At 38.2% G+C, this 23,730-nt stretch overlaps 1 protein-coding gene across 1 annotated transcript in view; it reads right to left on the bottom strand.

The window, feature by feature from the left end:
- The window catches only part of LOC135478985 (probable ubiquitin carboxyl-terminal hydrolase FAF-X), a 51,992-nt gene that overhangs the window by 16,693 nt on the left and 11,569 nt on the right, over nt 1-23,730 (bottom strand). The window contains 36 exon segments of the mRNA XM_064758675.1: nt 258-436; nt 2,682-2,780; nt 3,516-3,634; nt 4,479-4,689; nt 5,098-5,244; nt 5,749-5,839; nt 6,061-6,116; nt 6,826-6,934; nt 7,275-7,306; nt 7,308-7,435; nt 8,140-8,236; nt 8,238-8,270; nt 8,885-9,122; nt 9,292-9,383; nt 9,765-9,827; nt 10,366-10,490; nt 10,738-10,858; nt 11,302-11,439; nt 11,768-12,008; nt 12,617-12,828; nt 13,306-13,401; nt 14,213-14,330; nt 14,746-14,849; nt 15,377-15,448; nt 15,881-15,932; nt 16,551-16,638; nt 16,922-17,072; nt 17,916-18,032; nt 18,582-18,689; nt 19,211-19,309; nt 19,457-19,561; nt 19,895-20,047; nt 20,496-20,628; nt 21,161-21,345; nt 22,776-22,842; nt 23,075-23,190. Of these exon segments, the coding sequence (XP_064614745.1) occupies nt 258-436; nt 2,682-2,780; nt 3,516-3,634; nt 4,479-4,689; nt 5,098-5,244; nt 5,749-5,839; nt 6,061-6,116; nt 6,826-6,934; nt 7,275-7,306; nt 7,308-7,435; nt 8,140-8,236; nt 8,238-8,270; nt 8,885-9,122; nt 9,292-9,383; nt 9,765-9,827; nt 10,366-10,490; nt 10,738-10,858; nt 11,302-11,439; nt 11,768-12,008; nt 12,617-12,828; nt 13,306-13,401; nt 14,213-14,330; nt 14,746-14,849; nt 15,377-15,448; nt 15,881-15,932; nt 16,551-16,638; nt 16,922-17,072; nt 17,916-18,032; nt 18,582-18,689; nt 19,211-19,309; nt 19,457-19,561; nt 19,895-20,047; nt 20,496-20,628; nt 21,161-21,345; nt 22,776-22,842; nt 23,075-23,190 (4,295 nt within the window).

Below are 23,730 nucleotides of genomic sequence, written 5' to 3'. Positions count from 1 at the left end.
CTCCCATAGAATTTCAGTCTGCCTCTGCATGCACATTTAGTGGGGCTTGGCTTGGCTCCAAGTGTGCCAAAATGATTCTCCATTTCAAATATTTTCCAGGCTTTTTAAGGCTTTCGGTGCACTGCATGAACCCTGATAACTGAATTTACGGAGCCTCAAAGATGTATGAAGTCCAATAGACAGCTTTTAAAACAATGATGGAACAACAGGCATTCACGCAGAATGATAATACAGACAAATACATATACAGTACTGACTTGAAATGTTTCCAGAAGCCCCTGGGCACATGGTACTGTAGTTTGCTGTTGGCCAGGTGACCAAAGATGACTTGTATCTGTTTGAGCACTCCCATGTTATAATCTTTCCTCTCCTCCACTTTGGATATCACAGGCTTTTCTTCATCTTTTCTCTCCTCTTCACCCAGGTCCACATTGATCTGACAATGGCAACAGTTCTCAGTCAAATAACAACACACTGAACTGACCACTGATCTCTCACAAAACATGAGTGATGTGTGTTACCAGTTGGCCCACAAAGCATTATCACAAGGACAGGTATAAACAACATGAGCGATGTGTGTTACCAGTTGGCCAACAAAGCCCTATCACAAGGACAGGTATAAACAACATGAGTGATGTGTGTTACCAGTTGACCCACAAAGCCCTATCACAAGGAAAGGCATAAACAAGATGAGTAATGTGTGTTACCAGTTGGCCCACAACACCCTATCACAAGGACAGGTATTAACAGAAGTAATGTGTGTTACCAGTTGGCCTACAAAGCATTATCACAAGGACAGGTATAAACAACATGAGCGATGTGTGTTACCAGTTGACCCACAAAGCCCTATCACAAGGAAAGGCATAAACAAGATGAGTAATGTGTGTTACCAGTTGGCCCACAACACCCTATCACAAGGACAGGTATTAACAGAAGTAATGTGTGTTACCAGTTGGCCTACAAAGCATTATCACAAGGACAGGTATAAACAACATGAGTGATGTGTGTTACCAGTTGGCCCACAAAGCCCTATCACAAGGACAGGTATTAACAGAAGTAATGTGTGTTACCAGTTGGCCTACAAAGCATTATCACAAGGACAGGTATAAACAACATGAGCAAAATGTGTTACCAGTTGGCCCACAACGCCCTATCACAAGGACAGGTATTAACAGAAGTAATGTGTGTTACCAGTTGGCCTACAAAGCATTATCACAAGGACAGGTATAAACAACATGAGCAATGTGTGTTATCAGTTGGCCAACAAAGCCCTATCACAAGGACAGGTATAAACAACAGAAGTAACGTGTGTTACCATTTGACCCACAAAGCCCTATCACAAGGAAAGGCATAAACAAGATGAGTAATGTGTGTTACCAGATAGCCTACAAAGCCCTATCACAAGGACAGGTATTAACAGATGTAATGTGTGTTACCAGTTGGCCTACAAAGCCCTATCACAAGGACAGTTATAAACAACATGAGCAATGTGTGTTACCAGTTGGCCAACAAAGCCCTATCACAAGGACAGGTATAAACAACATGAGTGATGTGTGTTACCAGTTGGCCCACAAAGCCCTATCACAAGGACAGGTATAAACAACATTAGTGATGTGTGTTACCAGTTGGCCCACAAAGCCCTATCACAAGGACAGGCATAAACGACATGTGCAATGTGTGTTACCAGTTGGCCTACAAAGCATTATCACAAGGACAGGTATAAACAACATGAGTGATGTGTGTTACCAGTTGGCCCACAAAGCCCTATCACAAGGACAGGTATAAACAACATTAGTGATGTGTGTTACCAGTTGGCCCACAAAGCCCTATCACAAGGACAGGCATAAACGACATGTGCAATGTGTGTTACCAGTTGGCCAACAAAGCATTATCACAAGGAGAGGTATAAACAAGATGAGTAATGTGTGTTACCATTTGGCCCACAAAGCCCTATCACAAGGACAGGTATAAACAACATGAGTGATGTGTGTTACCAGTTGGCCCACAAAGCACTATCACAGGACAGGTATAAACAACAAGAGTGATGTGTGTTACCAGTTGGCCCACAAAGCACTATCACAGGACAGGTATAAACGACATGTGCAATGTGTGTTACCAGTTAACCCACAAAGCCCTATCACAAGGACAGGTATAAATGACATGTGCAATGAGTGTTACCATGCTACACAGCTTTGATCTAAATACTTTTGCCAGCTGCTTTCTGTGATACTCAAGACTGTCCCTTTTATGGCCGTGCGAGAAATTTCGTTGTAGAAACCGTTAATCCTCCCAAGTTCAGGTACCTGGAAGACTCTCAGTGGTAAACCTTTAGCTGACAGCTGATTTAAAAATCAGTGACCAATGTCAATGCATCCACTTTAAATCAACTATTTTGTTTTCTTTTAGCCAATGATCAGCTTTCAATGAACCTCTTTTGGGTTCACCTCAATACTATCATGTATACTCCATGCGGCTTTCGTCGAAAAAGCTTCAGTTTAACTTCATTACAACTATATGAAGCCAATTACAACTGCAATTTACAGACACATTTCAACTTTTTTTTTATATAGTAAAAACCAATCAGAGCACCATCCACATTAGTGGTATTCGTGTTGCATTAGGAAACCTTGGTGGATAAATACAAGTAAAACATTCAATAAAGACAAGAAATGTTGCCCTACCTCATTCTCGGCTTTATCATCAATGTAGTCCTCCTCGATGTCATCGGCCGCCCCGTCCACGGCTAGTATCCCAATACGGATAGGTTCAATCATGAACAACTACAAAACACCACAGAATTCACGTAACTTGCAAGTTACTGCTTACCAGCTATGAAACTGGTTACCAAAACTCATTCACAATAATAATAATATGTCTGAATTTATTTATTTATCCACAGACTGGTGTTTGCTTTGATCAAGTGAGAAAACTTTATTAGTAGAGAAGGTCCAGTGCTGACAGTTCATCAATGCCATTCAAAAGGCACCTGACAAAATTACTGTCTTAAGCCCAGAGAACTAGCCTGGAGTCTATGATCTCAATGATAGGGTGAGGCGTGGCCAAAGCCTTTGCGGAAAATGCCTAATCTTTCAGGTAATTAATCATGAAATTACACGTTATTAACACATACATGTACCTGATCCTACATAACTTTTAACACAGGATGGCTTTCCATTTTTGAAAGTTCGAAATCAGTCTGAGGACTAATATTCATAAGGCCGAAGAAACTATGTGTTTGTCTTCTTTAGAAATTTCAGGAGTGAAGAACCTAGGAATGAATACTTACTTACTCACCAATGTGCTTGTCTTTCTGTTGCACTTTGGTAAGTGTTGCAATGTCAGAAATTGTTTAATACATGTCCAATTGATCACATTTAGAATTTTGTTTCTAACAAGTACAGGATATTAATGGCGCTATAACAAAGTTTCCCTTCATTACATCTCAACCCTATACATATGAATCAGCAATCATCATTCTAATGCACGAGCAGTGATGAGGATAGATTTAACCTCACCTGTTGTAAGACTGAGTTCATGTAACACGTGGCTCCTGCGTTCTTCAGCCCCACAAACCCTCTGTACGGGCGAGGACCAATTGGGGGAAGGTACTCCCACTCTGTTAGCGGAGACTCATCTGAAGCAAGACAGAAAAGGGTGTCATAACTATGAACAAATATGACAGTGAATCAATTTACTGGAGCCCACTTAATTACAAACCAACACAGGTGCTTGATCTTATATTTGCAATCCCACTGAAGTTTCCCCAAGAAGGAAATTATCCTACCTTCCCAACAATCTTGAAAACTCTGCTATAAACGAAATTTCAGGTTATCACCCTACCTTCTGAACACACGCAAAGAAACTTTTCTCCATGATGAATAATTTTTAGAATCAGGCAAAATAAGCAGACACAAAAGAAAATTTACATCTGATTACCATAATGCCAATTGTACTTATTTCCTTACCCTAAATGACTATAACTTTCATCCATGACTAACATATTCATTTTTCCTGATTCTGACAGTTCTATTGATTGTAGAAAGGTGTTTTGAGGTTGCTTGGAACATGGGATGATACTCTACTGGAAAATTAAGTTTCAGCACTAAAAATAATATTTTGTGACATGTATTTGCCTCTAAACATGCACTTCTTTGGGTGTAATTGTAGGTCATTTATTTTATTGCTGTTTTACACTGTACTCAAGAATATTTTACTAATACAACAAAAGCCAGCATTTCAGTGGGAGGAAACCAGGCCATGCCCGCGGGGGGAAAACCACAACCATTCGCACGTTGTTTGCAGACCTTCGGGGAGTAACGGGGAGGAAGCCAACATCAACTGGACTTAACTCACAACGGCCTCATTGGTGAAAGGCCCCTGGGTCACTGCGCCGTTCTAGCGTGCTAAACATCTCTACCACATAGGCCCCCTTATGTTACATGTAACATAGGCGCATGAAAAGCTGTTAGCAGACTAACCTCTGTAGTACATGTCTATCAGCATGTTAGCCAGACACTTCAGGTTTTGCACACAGCCCGTACACAGGGAGACCAGGAGGTCAAAGGCAGCTATCACAGTCATAGGAGTCGCACACACTGGAACAGCGTTCTCAGAAGGCAACTCCCCATTCAATTTGCGGCACTGAAGAACAATCTTTGATGCCGGAAATATGAAGTCCTCTACTAGCTCCTGTAAATATATGCAAAATCAAGAAGTGATGAGACAGGATACTGGCATGAAAAATGGGAAACACATCTCATAATTTTTGCACTTTTAGCACTTCTACCGTATATCCAGAGCATTTTTCTGAACATTTTAAGCATAACAAAAAAAAAGAAATTCTTCAAAAAAAGAAAAAAATCCAACCTCTTCAACATAGTGAAACTGTAACCCTTTCCCTAAGAAATGTATGCTTACACACTTTTTATTATTCTACAAAACTATAAAGTTTAGATGGAACTTTCTCTTGATGTGTGAAAATGAACAATACCAGTTTTATCCCAAATCTGCTGTTGTTTGGGTTACAAATATAACTTGACAAATTAGCATCAGCAGTTACAAGAAACTGACAAGAACATGGAACTTTGGATGGCAAACCTTGATCAGATTTGCACCCCCTTTCTCCGATCCGTTGTGGAACTTTTTCTCTGAGGACTGGAATGATAGCAGTTCTCGAGTAAGGCCCAGATGTCCCTCCAGGATGGCCTCCTCAATCTGGTTATCACTTGATGTCAGCACCTGATCCTGTTATAACCAAAAATCACACCGATGTCCATCATTTCACCGTAGACAAAAACTGCATAATCTACCTTCTACAAATGGCATCTAGCATCGAACATATTATTTTTTGTGGGTAAAAAAATCCCTCATTTAATGACATTTTGATGTAGCTTTAAATTCCAAACATCACTACCAATAAAGGAACTGTTTTGATGTTGCTTAAAAGTCACTAGCAATAAGGGCTTTGTTATCCATCAGTAATGTGTCTTAGTATGCACTATATACCTGGAAAAATTAAAGACTCTTCTTCTAAACAAACACAAAGCGCTATGTTTCACAGGTTTAACACTTAGGTAATCATGCCAATCTGAGATCTTCTGAAACAACAATGTAGGACTGCTTTCTCTTTCTAATATGTAAATGTACACGTAGCTCAATCTAGTCGTAACTGACAAATTTCCACATTTTCAACTCAATCAAAGCCAGCTGTATTTTAATTAATCACTAATCCAAGCAAGGGTTACTTACCCTGATTTTCTTCAACCATGTGATCTCATTGTTGAGGAGAACCTCAGCATTGGGAAGCCGGGTTTCACTGGCACAAGCATAATTTAATAACCTGAAAGGAAAAGAAAAGAAAGATAAACAAAAGACTTTTTCAGAGGGCATGTAGTTTAATACATGGAGAAGGAGTAAGCCTTTTCTCTATACTGGGACTTTAATAATGAAGGTCATTTCTGACCGGTGTCTAAGATGATGCTGAAGAATCCTTCAGACCATTTTACACACGCAGAGTTCAACAGAAATGATCAAAATATTGATGTTTTCGTTCTCACTCACCTACACAGAAGCTGAAAATACTCCTGGGATTGCTTTGGATTTTCTACAGCTGTATTCTGTCAACACACACAAAAAACAAAAAAACTATTACACCAAGTTCAATAACTAAAGGGCACTGTATTCAAATACATCTTTAAGCACTCCCTGTGGATATAGATTTACTGTGATTGGTTATTGTGATCATGCTACATGTAACAGCAATAAACAGCAAGAATTCTTTGTATTTTTGGTATCAAAATTAAAAACCATGAAATGGCTAAGGAGAAAAACATAACGCAAGCCATTTCTGATTGTCGTATCGACCTTTTTTTCCTCCATAATTATTATAATATATATGAATATTACTTATAGTTTGTCAGAAGAGTTTGCTACATGTATCTGATTGGTCAATTACCCTCCATATCATACCGGGTGCCCTATCCACTCAATATGGTAAAACCTTGTTTCCACATACCATGATAGGTAGTTAATATGGGAGCATGCATAATTTGACTTATAGGCTAAAGTCAAACAGATAATAAATCAAACATATCACAAAAAATTGTCTTCCACCAGGTAATTGATGAATTTTTAGATGGTCTGTCACTACTGAACAGGCTGTCTAATGCAAATGGTGTACTTAACACTTTAGACAAATGGCATTGCCTCATAGAACAACATACACATGCCTCCTTAAAAAAAATATCATTCCTGGTGAGAAACAATGATTTCCGGGACAATCCTTCCACTTCCAATGAAAACAATACTGGTTAATAAAGCACTCACCGTTAAAACGGTAAAGAGAAGAAGGATAAAGAAGATAAGAGGTCTGTCTCCAGAACTACACTTGGTGGCCACAAGGAAAAACTGTTCTGTGGCAGCCATTCTCACCATTCTGAAAATGCAGAAAATTTCAATCATGTAAAAAGTAACAATTCATTAAGTGGCCAACACATGGGCTGCATCACATCCTTTCACTTTATACATGGGAGCATTATGCTATGAAAATAAGAAAGCTATAATTACAGCATATTATTTGTACTTATTTGTTTACTTCATTGTTTAATGCTGTACATGTGGAGGAAACTGGAGTGCTTGAGGTATTAAAACCATCAAGCATTGGTAAGTTAATGACAAACTTTTCCACATGTGACAAAATGATACGCACACCATACTGGTGAAAGACAAGTGGTTTACTTTCTACACATTAAAATTTTCTTTTTACACATACTGACCTATTTTTACAGAGTAGGAGCAAGTCGACTATCGAAGCACTGCCAGGCCTTGTTGTTGTTGTTGAGGGCTTCTAGGGCTGAAGGGCAGAGGGCTAAGCAGATGGTCAGTACCTCCATGGCTTCTCTGGCCACTGACATGTCCTCACCCTCCTGGGTTTGCTCTCTTAAACTGTCAACACATGAAAATAACAGCCCTATGAATCGCGTACAAACTGAAGCTACACAAAGCATGGGCATATCAAATCTCGCTGAAGGTCAATTCACATTGGACATTCCAACAACAGTCCATGACGTCCGGGAAATACAACATGCTTCATTCTCTGTTGTCATTCCCACTACGAACTACTAGTCGCGACACAATCAGGACCACAATATCACACAGCAGGAATGTAAATGATTCTGTTTTCTTCTTGATTTAAATTTTTTTTAAATTCTGACATCTTTACAAATGGTAATATACAGTGATAACTTTATTTTAAGCACCTATAGATTTCCACAGTTTCGGGCTAGCATGTCACCAGGGTTTCGTGTCGGCTTATATAATCACACAATGACACGTGCATGTACTTATAGTTGTTGTTGTCAATAAATGAACCATGAATTTTCAATCTTTAGTTTTATTGTTTTTTTTTTCTTTTTTTTTTTTTTAAATTTTAGTGTAAAACACCAAATAACATTTGTGTTGCATTACATACTTAAGTACTTGTCACATATTCCTTATATTTCATTAAAAAAAACGCAGTGTGGATGAAGAAACATGTCAACCAGCCATAAGGCAACAATACAACAAATTAAAATCATTTAATAAATCAATAAATAAAGCAAACAAGGTAAGCAAAGTAACAAAAGCAAAAACTAATGAGACTGACCTTTTCAAATGCTTTGTGAATATCCTCATTAGAGGCATGGACCAGATGTAGAGAGCCACTGCTGGCTGACCAGGCTATCTTCTGTACAGCCTTCAACTGTGTCCAGGTTAGGCACTACACCTGTAGCCTGAAAACATACCCCCGAGAAGTCCAGATAAAGTTCAACACATCGCATGCTGTGCAGTTTTAAACTCATCAGATATTGTACTCAAGAGGAAGTAAGGAGATCATAGGAGCTGTTACCATGCTCTGCACTTAACAGATTGTTTCATAAATGTTTTTTCACAGTATTCAAGAATTTTTTACATTATACATACGGGTGAGTGAGTGAGTGCTTAGGGTTTAATTACTCAACAATTTATTTATTTATTTCATATTTCGATGAAGGAGTCCTTAGCGTCCACATAATGTGCCTCTTTGTTGCAGGACGGATTTCCTTTTATCTAGCACTACTTCACTGAGACTGGGGGAGGGATCATTACACATATCAAGACGGCATTCAATGACTTGCCAACCAATACAAATATCTCCTTGACTTTGACTTGACTCCTTGACACCAGACAGGAAGCCAGCATCGGGGACCAATTTGTACTACTGTTCACATAGCTGTGATACATAGGTGAAAATTGCCTGAAATTTTGGGTAATTTACTGTGCGTCCTGTTAAATACTAAGTTCTCGTCCAGCATTTTCCACTGCAACAACTTATCGGACAGAGCGTCAAATGACGAAATCCACCCACCTGATCTCCGAGCTGCTGTCCCAGCCTCATGGCCACGTTTCTTGTTGTGAACTCAGCGCTAGGGTTAGGGATGCTGTGTAGAGCCTGCTGGAGGATCACTGCGTGATTGTGCTCAAACGCTGTGATGGGTGGACCCTGGGAATCCGCATGACACGCCTCAGCCACCACTTGTACCTTAGCATGCCCCACTGTCGTCAGCATGAGTTTGCAGATCTTTAACACGGTCACATAGGCAGTTCTGTCAACATAATAAGATTGACACTTTCAGGGATAGAAAGAGCAAAAAGAGTGTGTTTATCATAAATTACCTGAACATTCTTAAACTGGTGGCCACCACAAAAAAATTTTTTTTTAACTGCTCATATTTTAAGGTGAGATAAACCTGTACATGTATGATAAAAACTAACCGTCTTGTAGGCAAGTCTGCTGTTGGTAAAAAGTTGTTCTTTGTCAACATGTTCAGGGCTAGCGAAATCCCTCCTGCTCGAACAAAGTTATACTGCAAAGAGAAATAGAAATATTTACATTTTAAATTCACATAAATCTTTCCATCAAAGCTCATAACCTCTCCTGTTGTACATGGGAAGGTCTTCAGCAACCTACGGACGGTTGTGGGTTTCTACAGGGCTCTGTCTGGTTTCCTCCCATCATAATGCCAATGCTTGAGTGAAATATTTTTGAGTATGGCAAAAAACACCAATGAAATAAATAAATACACCAAAGCTCATAATGAATGAACAAATACATGCACACAGCTCAGGCCACAAATACCTTGTTATACGACGATTCAAAACGATCAATCATGTACATTAGTTGCTAAATGAGGCATACGATATGGCTAGGGAGTGACAGACTTTGCAAACCAAGAAAGCCAACACACCTGAAAGTCGAAGGCATCATCTGACAGTGGGTCTTGGGCCGGCATTAACATACTGTACGACACCTGTGTGAGGATTGAAGAAGAGAAACAATAAATACACAACAGCAATAACAAAGGGTCAAAAGGACACGTAACTCTTGTGTCAAGTAAAACCCAACAAAACTCTCCGTCTGACTTGAATATCTTTTCTGTAAAATAGTTTCACGATGTTTTTCTTTTGCATTGTTTTACTTGATCAATTTTAGGTATTATTCATCCAGATTAGTCTGATATTAAAACAAGGCAATCTACTAATCAATATCCAGCTCAAATTTTCATACACATTAATGTGTTGTATGAATTGAGAGTCTATAGTGGGTTAAATCCAAGTGTGCACCTCCCACTTGATCCCAGTTTAATGCTCCAAGTGCTATGTGTAAACGCCAAGCCAGGGAAAAGGTGCTATCAATGAGCAATTACAAAGGGAGGTCACTCTGTTCGTGGCCAGTTACAATTTAGATCTCTCTCGTCATGTCTATCTCACCATTACCAGAAATGCAGACATTTTATATAACAGGGCTGACTTCCCACCTCTTCACACCACAGGTAACGGCTGTCTTACCTCTAATGTGTACAGAACTTGTGTAGGTGATGGACCAAAGAAGAGACTTTCTAATGTTGTTGAGCTGGAATCAGACTTGAGGGATTCTGAGCAGATGTTGCGTAATTTGTCCACAATGTTCTTGTCTAAAATAAAGACAAATGAAAACAAATCCAATCAGTTTGTGAGAACATTTTAAAGAAGTCAGAATTTCATCAGCTACATTTGTTATGCTTAAGCCTAGGACCACAAGCAGAAGCCTCAGTATTTTGACAAATTTAACCCTTCACATTAAAATGACATGAATTAAAAGTAATAATCACACAATTTCACTTCAACGCATCATAGTACTTCTCTGAAATATCTTACACAAAATTCACAGACAAATCTTACCTGCAGGCATCAACTTGAGCAGCTGTCGGGCTGTATCACGGAGCTTTGGCAACAACAGACGACAGCCCAAGTCAGACAGTTGAAACAGAAACTGGGCATACCGTTGATTCATAGACATCAGCTAGGGAGAAACAAATTAGAAATATTTCAACGAAAATTTCTTACACCAAATGTGCTTTGTTAAGTGAATATCAGGCATTTGACCTGTCAGTAAAAAAGTTTATCAGCTCTCAAAATGTCTTATCAAAACCCTACCTCTGACCAAAATTATTGCACATCTGGTACCAACAGGTTTACGGAAATAATCTAAAACAGACATGAACAAAATGTACAGACAATGCCATACTGCTAGGTGTTAATGCTCAAAACATGGGAGTGTCCTACTTGAAACTCTTATGTGAACAAGTTCTTCAAATGTTGACATAAAAATTACCATATCATGAAAAGGGCATACAATAACAGTGTAAATTTTGAAAGTGATTTGACTTGTTCCCAATAAGCTTCTGCTCTGGTGGTAAGGACATGAAGTGAATAAGATTTGCTCTGAGCATCACAACAACTCACCACTCCAGGCAGAGAACTCTCAGCTTCGCTATTCGGTCCATCGTAGGCATTGTGAGGGGACCCTGCTGAGCTGTCAGAGCTACTGTCTGGACTAGATGGCATGTTACTGCCCACCTGCACCAATTTGGCTGTGATCATCTGGAAACAATGTACACAAAAACACATTTAGATCTATGCAATGACACGCAATTTAGAGAACGCTGAGGTGATTGTTTTTCAAGTTGCAGTATAACCTAGCTTACCAGTTTTGATTTCAAACTGAAATGGTAATGATCATGCATTCTTTTCGATTTCAAAAAAGAACATACAAGTAATCATTTTAAATCAACTTGCCTTACAAAATTCATGAACAGAAAGCAGATAATGTTGCCAAAAAGAAATTTTAGAACCGCTTCTAACTACTGTCTGAGAATGCCACTCAGGCAGACTAACAAGCTTCAGCCAATCAAAATCACAGAAATCTCACCGTTTTATCCCTCAGCTGCATCTGTAATATAAGTCTTTTATCTTCGCTTGGATCTAACAGCTCTCCATTGATGTAGAGATCTACTTTGATGTTAACATTGTTGGCTTTGACCCGATGTAGAATCTGTCTTCGGACAGAACCGATAGTGTCATTTGTATGTGACCAGACGTCCAGATCCTCCAGTTGTCTTCCTTGACTTGGGAACCGCACAATGAGCGTGACCAGCTTACCACGACAAGCCCTGTCAGACAAACACAATCAAATATTAGCGTATCTGTTTCTTTCATCCTTATGGTACAAAATACTACCCTGTCTTACCAAAGATGACAATCTTCCTAGTCTTCATCCCTGGAGTATTCATTCAACCAACCACAACACAACAAAACAAGACACAACTTAGTTGAAAATGGAGGAAACGGCCCAAAGCTCACACTTCGTACATAACTTCATACATCACATGCCAATTTTCAATTGAATGTGATGAACAATGGTGAATAAAAGAACAGAAAACTGTGAGAATGAACAAACAGCCATTTCTTTGAAAAACATCATCATTGTGAAGGCATGCACTAAGTTTCAATTCCATACAACATACTCTTTAACAAAAACAAAACTTTCCAAAAATTATTCATTGACTGACAGACAATGAGTAAATCAATAGTCATCTACAAAGGTAACCTCAGGTGACTAACAATACCAGATAAAATTATTCAAAACCAATTGTATTGCTATTGAAATTACCTGTACTGCTACAAAAGGGCGGAGGGCACTTCACTTTTAAGCATTACAAGGTTTATTTCCCTTTACACAGTGGTAGAGGGCCTGACTGAAATACCGTCCAAGTCTCACCTGCTCAGTGGCAGGATGGACCTCTCCTCACCATACGCGTCATCACACTCAGCGACATACTCCTTCAGGACGGTGATCACGCGCACCATCCTAGTCGCCTCCTGCATCACACGGTTTGTACTGTCTTTTTCCTTGTCCAGGATGCTGATTGTGTCGTATGAGGCTTTTAATCGATCCACACAAGTGCCAATAAAATCCTCATGGATATCAACCTTTGGTATAGAGACAGGAGATCGCAGTCGCAGTAAGATAAAGCTATCCAGCATGCAAACATTTTAAGAGCTTCCATTCTTGTTTCACTCACAGTGATACATGAATGTAACTGTTTTCAATCAACAACTTAACCGCTGTCAATATATAAATAGCTTTTTTCCAACCCTGCCATTTGTGTGCAATCAGGTGTGAAATAAAAGAGTTGACATAGCCGTGATTACAATGATACAAAAAATTCTGTGTCTACCAAGATATTTTTTTATCATTTGTAATAGAGGGAACATTTTTAGCTTGAGCACAAACATAACCTGGTAGGTTATAAATAAATTTTCAGATAACAGCAAGAGTTCATCAATGCAACCAAAGTTTTGGATTTATTTTAATATCATTTAACATAATACTTCAAAACACTCCTATATCTTTACGACCATTTCCAGAATGAACTTCACTTGTCAGATTTGATCTCCCAGCTTTACCTGACTAGATTGCAATCTTGGACCCAGATTAGTATAAGTGTCTTTCAGTAATGCTATGGCCTTCCCTGATACTTCATCTGGACTCCACAACACAACCTGCAACAAAGTATAAATCAATGACATTAACTGACGAAGGGCTGGTGTATTTTGCTGTAAAATCTGGTTGGAAAGTCAATCATATTATATGTTGTTGTTGTTGTTCATGCCACACTAAACATTTTTTTTGGTTTAATGTAAGATAGCAGTTAGGTTTAAGGGTGGGTAAAATTGATTTGATTTGATCTGATTGGTGTTTTACGCCATACTGAAGAACAGTTCACTTATACTATGGCGGCCAGCATTATGGTAGGAGGGAACCGGGCAAAGACCGGGGGGAAACCCACAACCATCCGCAAGAGGGAAATCGAAGCATCCTGAGGAAACCAATGAACATTGTTAGGTACTTCCATGAACAGCTTAACCTAAAGCCACAGAAAAAGCAGACTGAGCTGGATATGAACATGCCTATTCATTGGTTAAGGGTCTGACAGTCACAACTGCCAGTGTATTTTCAATCTGAGCCTGCGATGGATCTCCAATGACTTTGTATTCTGAATTGGACCTAAAAATTTGTCAAAGACTAAGTTAATTATTTCACCTGAGAGTTCTACTGATCCTCAAAAGGTGTTTTGAGTTTCTTTTTTTGTATGGTAATATGACGTCTTACTAGAAAAATGCAAATTTCAGTGCCCAAGGAATATTTAATGATCTTTACTGGACCTGAAAAAATAAAGTCAATTTGCACGGTTGCACCTAAAAAAAAAAAAAAAAAAAAGAAATGTGTTCATTAATACTTTATCACTGACACAAATATTGTGAAGATATACATAAGTGTGTGTTCCCTACATGAACAACAAGCACCACCTACCCTCCATAAATACTCCATGCCAATCAGCTCCAAATCATTCATCACATGTCCTCCACGCCTTTTTGTTGTCAGCTTGGATTCCTTGACATTTACATGTCGGAAAAACCTCTCAAAGCAGCTAAAACAAAGAAAGGAAAGTTCGTGTAATCCATACTTCTTATCCTAATCCTGTAATCTTGCAGGCACATGCATCACTGTTCAAACCATTTCGCTTGTGGATACATAAAACTGTTGAAGAATTCTGAGCCACTGAATGTGTGACGTTTCAAATACTTTTGTATACAGTACCTCATTCTAGAGAGCTACTTTTCTCAAAGTACTTCAATTAACAGAGCAAAATTTACTAAAAACATAACCAACATTATGCCTACTTTCTTCATTTTCACTATGCAATTTCTCTTCAGCTAAATTAGCAACAGGTCCTGCATATTCAAATGGTAAACACTTTTTGTATAAAGTACTGTGGTCCACTATGACATACATTACAATTCGAGGTTTTCCTAAGGTTTCAAAGTCTTGAACTGATGACTCACTTCATGCCATTTTCAGTCAAAAGTGACGGATCTAGCTGAAGGATGTTGCTTTCAAAAAAGTCCTTAGTGATTTCTGGATCCAAATCTGGCTCTTCTCCCATGAGCTGTAAGTAAAACAATCAAGCAGTTAATCACTGGATGCCGCAAGATAATGATCAGGATACAGAGATACAGAAAAAGAAAAACAATTGTCAAGCTGAACAGTTCAATAAGGGATTTTCGAGATTCAAAGTCACAACATCATAATGAGCTCCATTTGTGCCATGATGTCGTCACTTAACAGAACTTTATTAATATTAATTCAAATTATCCATGACTGATGACTTATTTCCCAAAATATTTAGTTCAATGGATTTTTAAGATAATATAAAAAAGTAAAGTGATCTTTCGTGGATAATTTCCAATAAGGTATATACCCACCCATACTAAACCACATCGATAAACTCTAAAGTGCTGTAAAAAAATGATGTCACAGATGTCATAACATGTCATAATCATTCCGTATTCATTCCATTAATAAAATTGATTTTTTGACGGGAGCTGTATGCCTCTACAAACACAAGGCTGACCAGTATATGTAGTGACCTCATTGCAAGTTCAAAACTAAACAAAGAATAGCCTTAATTCTTACCTTTGCAAACCATTTAAAACACGATTCTCTATCTGTGATGTAGATAGCATTTTCAGCCAGGCAATTCCATATCTGGAAGAGAAAAAAGATACACAGTTCAATAATTCATCAGAAATTCTTACCCAATCTGAAGGGTATGTGCTTACAATTTTATCAGACATGACACAACACCCCACCCAGTCACATAATACTGACACTAGGCCAACCAGTCATGTTTCATTCCATCTAATCTCTCAGTGACGAGTGCCGCGAGGCAGCAACAAATATGTCAAAGTATGTTATCTTTGGTAGGACCTGACCTGGGCTTGATCCCTGGTCTCCCCACTTTGAGGCAATCACTACAAAATTTCTCATGAATAGTTTCCTAACACTTTATACACAACCTTTTCTTATGACATACACCTTTCCAAGTTCGAAACAACAAAACTACATTTTTTAGCAATAACTTTCATTTACATTTAAGTAGTACAAAATATACTGAGGATAAAGCAAAAAATACTTCACCTGTCTGGCCTGAGGTTCACATAGCCACAACTGACCATCTTTTAACAAGAACCTAAAACACAAAGCAATATTACTGTTCTTAAATTCAAAAAGGATACAACAGTTCAATTATTTCTCCTTATTTAATTCATGACACTCAACATACTACAAAGCTTAAGCAGGAACACTCAATTCTCTTGCCCAAGTATTTTCCACAAACGCTCTCTCACGACTGCTCGGTTACCTCCCATCATAATAGTGTCTGCAGTCGTATAAGTGAAATATTCTTGAGTACGGCATAAAACTCAGTAAAAATATGAAATAAATAAATAAATAAACTGTGGCAATAATGTTGAATAACTGACAACCTGCCCTTCAATTACAGTACCATATCAATTATTAGATTCATTTTTCGTATTCGGAAAGGAAACCATAAAGAGCCCAGGAGAAACCAGACAGACCCCAATGGAGATCACAGTATCTTGTCGATTACACCACATACTTTGACATGAAGTCCCAGGTGTGCCAGATGCTATTCTTGCACTCACCACAAGCCCGGGTATACATTTAAATACTTGAGCAAAACACTATTACTCATTCCACGAATCAAGGGCACTATTTGTACTGAAAATAAACAAAAATTATGATCAACTCAGAAATAAAAGTAACCATTGTTAACAAACTGACACACCTGAGGAAGCGCAGTCGCTCCTGCACCTGCTGAACATGGTTAAACCTGCCGTCAGGTAAAATGTTGTTGGGCTCCGAGTCCACATGATCTGTACAAACATAACATAGGCACTCTTACGACTTGACGCACTTGAAATTGAAGTTTTTCGTTTATAACATAAACTGACATAAAAGCTCACTAGACAAAAATATATTGACTTCAAGGTTTCTTAAAACTATCATGACTATCATGATTAATTAAGTTATTATCATATGATTATATTTTTTATGCATCTTTTTCAGTAAGTATTTTGCTTTTTGATATGCAATGCAACTTTTCAGCTTTTGTTTCTAAGGCAACATCCTAGATCTATAAAGTAACAGCTGGCTCACCTTTGGCAAAGATCCTGGCTTTGTTCATGTAACCAGCCAAATTCTGTGCCACCAGCATGACAATTGCATGCTGAGACTGAAGCTGACTTATTACATGATTTCTATACACCACATGGGGAGTCCTCTGGGTGTGTGGGAAGTTCTGAGGGGCCTGCAAAGGGAGACAACCACAGAACATGAAGAGACACTGATGACTGTCATTTTATGTGTGGTATACATTATTTTGAAGACTTTTCCTACCTGGGCATTCCCATAAAAAGTTACAACCTGCATAAATTGAAAAGTACTTGGTCTTTAAGATTGGAGACATGGGTACACATATGTTTTTTGACATCACAAGTTTAGGAATTGAAAATTCAAATAGAAAATTTAAAGTAAAAGAAAGCTAAAATATGAAGTTCATCATACAGACAACTGAAAAATATGTGTAAAAATACTTTCATTTCTTTTTCAGATTTTTTTCAGTGTTGAAAGGCATTCAAATATTTGAAAACTATGGTGGGCCTTATGAGCCATACTGATGGTATCTAGGAACTCCTGGGTTAAAAAAAGTTATTCCAACATTCAGTATCGTAATTTGAGTTGAAAAAACTTCCTGTCACATCAGGCAGTAGGATCCATATAGCCCACCTTAAAACTGAAATGTTTGTGCGCCTGTAACTCACAAAAATCTAAAAAAATAAATGAAAGTATGTTTATGTATAGCTTTAAGTGGTCTTATTAGTGATGCCTACTTCTTTTAGAGGTATTTTCCTTTAACCCTCTACAGTCACTTGCACTGAAACTTAGTATTGCAAATTGTGATCTTTTCCTAGATTTCTTTTGTTTAACTTAAATTACATCATCTGATGTTAAATCTAATCTATCAAATAAGGTCTAGGCTATTAAATAATGCCACAAAAACTTGTGAGATTCTATGATGTTTTTAAAATTATTTTGAAGGCAACAGCACAGAGATCAGTCAATACATACATATCATGGAAGGGCTACATACCTCTTGAAACAATTGACAGATCTCTCTAATCTGTTTTAGAGATGGTAGAACCCATTTGTCATTCTTCAGTTCTTCCACAAACTTGTTTATCCACTGGATTTTCTGAGCATCTCGATCCTTAAGGAGAAATGGACACCAGCCTGATATATTTAACTGTATGAGATTCCGCTCTATTCATGGTTACCATAGGTTTATGGGTGGCAGGAACCAAACCACAGCAAGTGCTTGGTCGTTAACACACCAGTTAAAACTGATACATTTTACAATTTACATGATACAAGCAAGTTAAACTAACCATTTTTTACAGATCTCATCATGGCCATATTTTATTTATTTATTTGTTTATTTATATGACTTGAGTTTTATGCTGTACTCAAGAATATATCACATATACAACGGTGGCCAGCATTAGGATGTGAGGAAATCGGGCAGAGCTTGGGAATCGCCAGACCATTCACAGGTAGCTGGCAGGCCTTCCCACGTTCGACTGGAGGAAAGTCAGCATTAGCTGGACTTTGTGATAGCACTGCTGAGGCGCTCCTGGGTCACTGTTCTGTATTAGTAGGCTATGAGCCACTAGGAAACAAAAGCCCCCCTTTATCATGTCCACAACATTATAATCTATTTCCATCTCAATGTATTACAACTGCTGTTTTTTGTTCAAACCTGAGAACAACTGTAATCTAAAATCTTGATATGAGCACTGAGGGCCTGATCCATGATATCTGTGGGTACGTCCTCACTGTGGGCCAAGTTCCATAATAAGCCCAACACCTGAAACACACAGCAGACACAGGTTCAACGCATGGTTATCTCCCTTGTGGAAGAGATCTACCTGTGATATGGATAGAGGCTCAGGTACACATTAAACCAACAATCACAGAGATTCACAATAAAGTTGAATATTGCTTTCGTATGTTACATTTCAGCTTCTTATATTATATTTGTGTGGATTGTGTATTGTTGGTTAATGTTTTGTTTAACCGGTTAACAGCTTGTCCAAGATAGGTGGACACCCTTGTATATTGACACTAGAAGACCTGTTTGCAAATTTAGAGCTCTTCCATTAAAGGCTTAAAATTTTTTCCAGCGTACAGCAGATCCGATTGCCTGTTTGAGAATATCCCTACGAACCATTATTATATATTTAATTCATTGTTGCTTGATGGAACACAGGGGAACCTACAAATTTTCTCCCAAGGCCAGGTTCAAACCTCCACTTGATGTGTTCCAGCAAGTGAAAGGAAACGTACCACTAACAAAAAGGCAGTGGCTTGCTCTCTTCAAAGAGTTACCTTGTGTGCCATAATGCCTTCCTTGTCATCCTCTGCAAGTCTCCTGATCAGCTCCAACAGTTTCTCCCTCTGTTTTTTACTTGCATTTGCCCAACTTCCCTGTAACAAAAATATCATAAATACCAATCTCACATTTTTACCAATTAAGTCAGCACAAAGTTGGATTTAGTTTCTCAGGGATTTTATTGAATCAAAAGTCCAATGAATAAACAGCTTGACCAAGAAGTATAAGGAAAGCATACAAACCTGGAAACAGTCAAAGAGATGATCAAGCTGCTCTGGGGAAAAGTCCCAGGCTAACTTTGCTAACAAGTCATGAACATTCTTCACAATGGCTTCATGTTTGCCAGACTGAAAAGAGAGGAGGAAAAACTTTCAATGGCTACAACGTACATGTCTTACTCTGTTTTAAAATTGGAATTTGAAATCACGGTTGTAAATGCATATGATTAATCTTATCTCTAGATTATCATTTATAAGAGTGTCACCGATGCTTCATTTTTTTATCTGTATAGTGAATGTCCCTGTAATTTGGTAAGCTATATCTCACCTGTAATCTACAGGGCCTAAAACCTACAGCATATGAGGTATAGGGTCTAGGAGTAGGTATTTGTCTAAACTAGACCATTAATATACTCAAGGCTGACCAACAGGAGAACAAGACTGAGTAAAAGTTGTTCTTACCTGAGCTTCCCATAGTTTATCCAGATCCTGTAGACTGAGAGCTTTCTCTTTGATCATAAACCTGAGAATCTTCTCTAACTTCTCCACATACTGAGGCTGGTGCAGGCTGTCTCGCAACACGATCGACAGCACATTGTTTTCCTGGATCCACTCCTACATACAAACATACAGATACACAATTACACTTGCCATTATAGCCAATGTTCTAGCCATCTAGCAAAGTTAACGTAGGAGGCATGGGCAATATAGGAGAATGTGACACACCTTGATTTCAACCTAAAAATTTCTACATCTAAGATTTAATGGTTGATAAATATAATACAAGGGGCAGGCCAGCCTTCAAGATATACTTCTGACCCGGAACAAAACAATCCACAGTAAATACATTCATACATGTACGTACCTCAACAAAAACCTCTAACTAGATACAGACGGTGAAACTTTCGTAACCATCACGATATTTAGGTTTTCTGCTTCCTTATGAACGGCAAGCAAAAAACTGATGTGATCTGTGCTTGAACTATGCTACATAACAAAAATATTTCCAAATCTTTTTAACCAGGGATCACCAAATACAACCTTGAAATGACTCTTTACATACCGCCATTTTAACAGCTGTCAACCACTCATCTTCCTCAATCTGTCTACTGGCGTGGAATGAGACGTTGGCTATTACCTTGTTCACCTCATTCAGGGCATTCATCTTGCCATTGAAAGAGGAAATTTGTAGAAGCCTGAAAAAAACAACAACAAAGAACTGTTCATTTGCACATAATCATTCTAATGGAATGACCCATTTGCCTACTGTTTACATTACCCAATTGGGCACCTGGCCCTTCAGTAGGCCATTCTAAATACTTCAACCATTGCTTTCTCAGCTCACCACGTTCTTGTCACAATGTAGCAGAAAAGCATGAAAGCAGAAATAGATGCATTGTAACACTATAGACGTTCCTTACAATCAATTTTTGACATAACAATGATTCAATGTACTGCTTCACACTTTACTAAATTAAAAAATATATCCTCTCCTCGACTGGGAAATATTTCCGGACATCATATTTACTTAGTGTCACACAATTGACACGTCTAAACATGTTAGTGATTACAATATTACATAATGCCGGAAATTTCTAAAGATATAAAGTGTATTAAGCCATGTTCAAAAATATCCACATAAACAGGTTATAAAAAAAAACAAACAAAAAAATGTTTGACAAGTAACAGTATGAGAATGAATGTACATCAAAGGGAGACAACTCTGACCTTAGGATCATTTTGAGGCGGAAGATCTCCAAACTTTTCACAGTCTCCTCCTGGTTCGGAACCCTGGCTACCAGCTGTTTCAAGGCCTTCACAATACTTGACAGGGCATCATTCTTCGCTTCCGTTTTCGACTCTTTCTTCAGCTCCTCATCAGTCAAAGAATCTAAAAACTCTGGTACAATTTCCTGTGTTCATACAAGAGAAAGAAAGAAATTTTCACAAACAATCCAGATATTTATAGTACCAAATAAACCAACAGCAGCCGGTAACTACAGGAGTCATATTCTTCCATACAAAAAACATTTATTAAAATAATTCTGTTTTAGTCAAAGTATTCCCTCCATAACAAATGCGGCCCAATTTAAGGGTGTTGGGAAAAGTAAGCCTGCTTTGTGTCCACTGGTTTTGACAGGCTCCAGAAAGCCATGACATGGAGAAAGTCAAGGTCTGCTACGAAGTCCAGATACTGACAAACAAATAAATGAGCAGACGGACAGATTTCATGTGAAGTTGATCAGTCCAAGGTTCAAACCAAACTACACTACACTACACGTCTCCTTCAAAACAGTTGGGGAGAGACGTTTATCAATAAACCATAAATTTTGTCAATGACTAACTTGTCCATTTTTCTTTATTCTGAGGGTTCTATTGAGTTTAGAAAGGCGTTTTGAGGTTTGTTTTGAACATGGGATGATTTTCTACTGGAAAATTGTAAGTTTCAGTACAAATATAATATTTTGTGACATTTATATGCCTCTAACAATGTACTTTTGTCTGCAAAATTTTATGTCATTTAGGGCAGCTGCAGATGTAGATCTCAAAATGTAGCAGTTAATGTGGATATGTAAAGTCTAATTGCGTAGTACAGCTTGGTATGCACACAACTGGTTGTGAAGCTTTAAGCTCCCTCCAGACCATCCAACATGGTTTAATTTTTGTTGACTCAACAGCAAGTTGAATGCTGTTGAGGTAAGCTGATTGTCCCATCCACAGTAAAAATCAGATAGATCAACATTGTCCAACACTGTTCTTGTGTGGTGAACCGTGTTGAGCTGTGTTTTTTTTACGAAACCTTCGATAAATTGGAGGGAAATTTCCAGCTTTCTCTGCAATACACGAGACACAATGACAAGCAGCCCGAAGAATCCTGCCATGGGTTTATTGGCTGAATATACTGCCATGGTCATTCTCCTGTATCAACGAAACTGTCTGACCCTAAGGCCAGTTTCTCTCCTTCGCCTTTGGCGCCGCCACTTTGCCCGGGAGAGGTGCTTTAAGATGGTCACATTATTTCAACACACCTGCTGATTAGCTACATTTACTAAACTAGACTCAACTTGTTCAAAAAATACACATGCACATTTCCGATTCAACAATGTTGGACGGTGTTGAGTGTTGTTGAATGAAGTTGAAGAACTCGTCCAGACTGCTCAACACAGATCAACTTATTGACTCAACTTCAAGTTTACTCTTGTTGAGCCAACAAAAGTTGAGTGATGTTGGGTAGTTTAGAAGGGGCTTTAGAAAACACAAAAACATGACTTAAATATCACAGGAAATGTACAGCTACATTCAGAATGAAATGATCGGCACATGTCTGACAGTGCTCACTTACCACGATAGGCATGAAGTATTTCTGTATGGTATGAGGCGTTAGAACTTCAGCACACTGTCCAAATGGCCTGGAGAGAAATAACACAACAGGACAGTAATATCAGACTTTGATCAATCAGTGATCCTCTTTTTAATGAGGATCATGAAACTGAAAACCATATAATTTATCTGACTGGTGTTTTATGCCGAACTCAAGAGTATTTTACTTATGTGACAGTTGTCAGCGTGATGGTAGGACAAAACTTGGCAGAGCACAAGTTAAATTGATGACCATCGACAAGGATATATTTCATAACTTACTTGATAAGAGCAGCTATGACTGGAACAGAGAGTTGTGGGCCCTGAAGGAACCTGTCCAGCAATATCTGAAAACCATCCAAGTCTCCAAACCGATTCACAAGATCTACCAACCAACCCTAGGGAAACAAAAACAAACACTCACATCAGTAAACAAAACAAAAACAGAAGCACCAACTTTAAAAAACAAACTTAAACCTTCTACATGTTAGTACAGCTTATCCCCATGCACATCACTGAAATGTAGATCAAAAAAACAAAAAACAAAAAAAAGAGACAATTATCAAAGAATATCAACAGTCATCAATTTGGCATGTGTAAACTGCATAAAACACTTCACTTTTGCAGGCTTTCGAAAACAAAAAAAAATAAGGTATTCAGGGAACATCAGTAGCTCGCCTGATTGAGCATTTCGTTAAACTGCATAATTTTCATGTGATATTGTTCAAGTATTGACCTTCAAACCAAAATAAACTGGAATGATTGACATGGGATACAAACGCATTATTCTTTAATTAGATAGTGCTAAGATCTTGTCAATAAATCAACAAAAAGACCAAAATTACTATACTGTTACAACTATACGTGTTTATTGTATGTGTAAGGATTGCAGATCAGTGACTCATGGAGTCGTAAATCACTGTGGTGGTAAAAAGACA

Source organism: Liolophura sinensis, chromosome 12, assembly GCF_032854445.1.
Source record: "Liolophura sinensis isolate JHLJ2023 chromosome 12, CUHK_Ljap_v2, whole genome shotgun sequence".
In the NCBI taxonomy this organism is placed as follows: Eukaryota; Metazoa; Mollusca; class Polyplacophora; order Chitonida; family Chitonidae; genus Liolophura; species Liolophura sinensis.
This window is presented reverse-complemented; position numbering and strand designations above follow the sequence as displayed.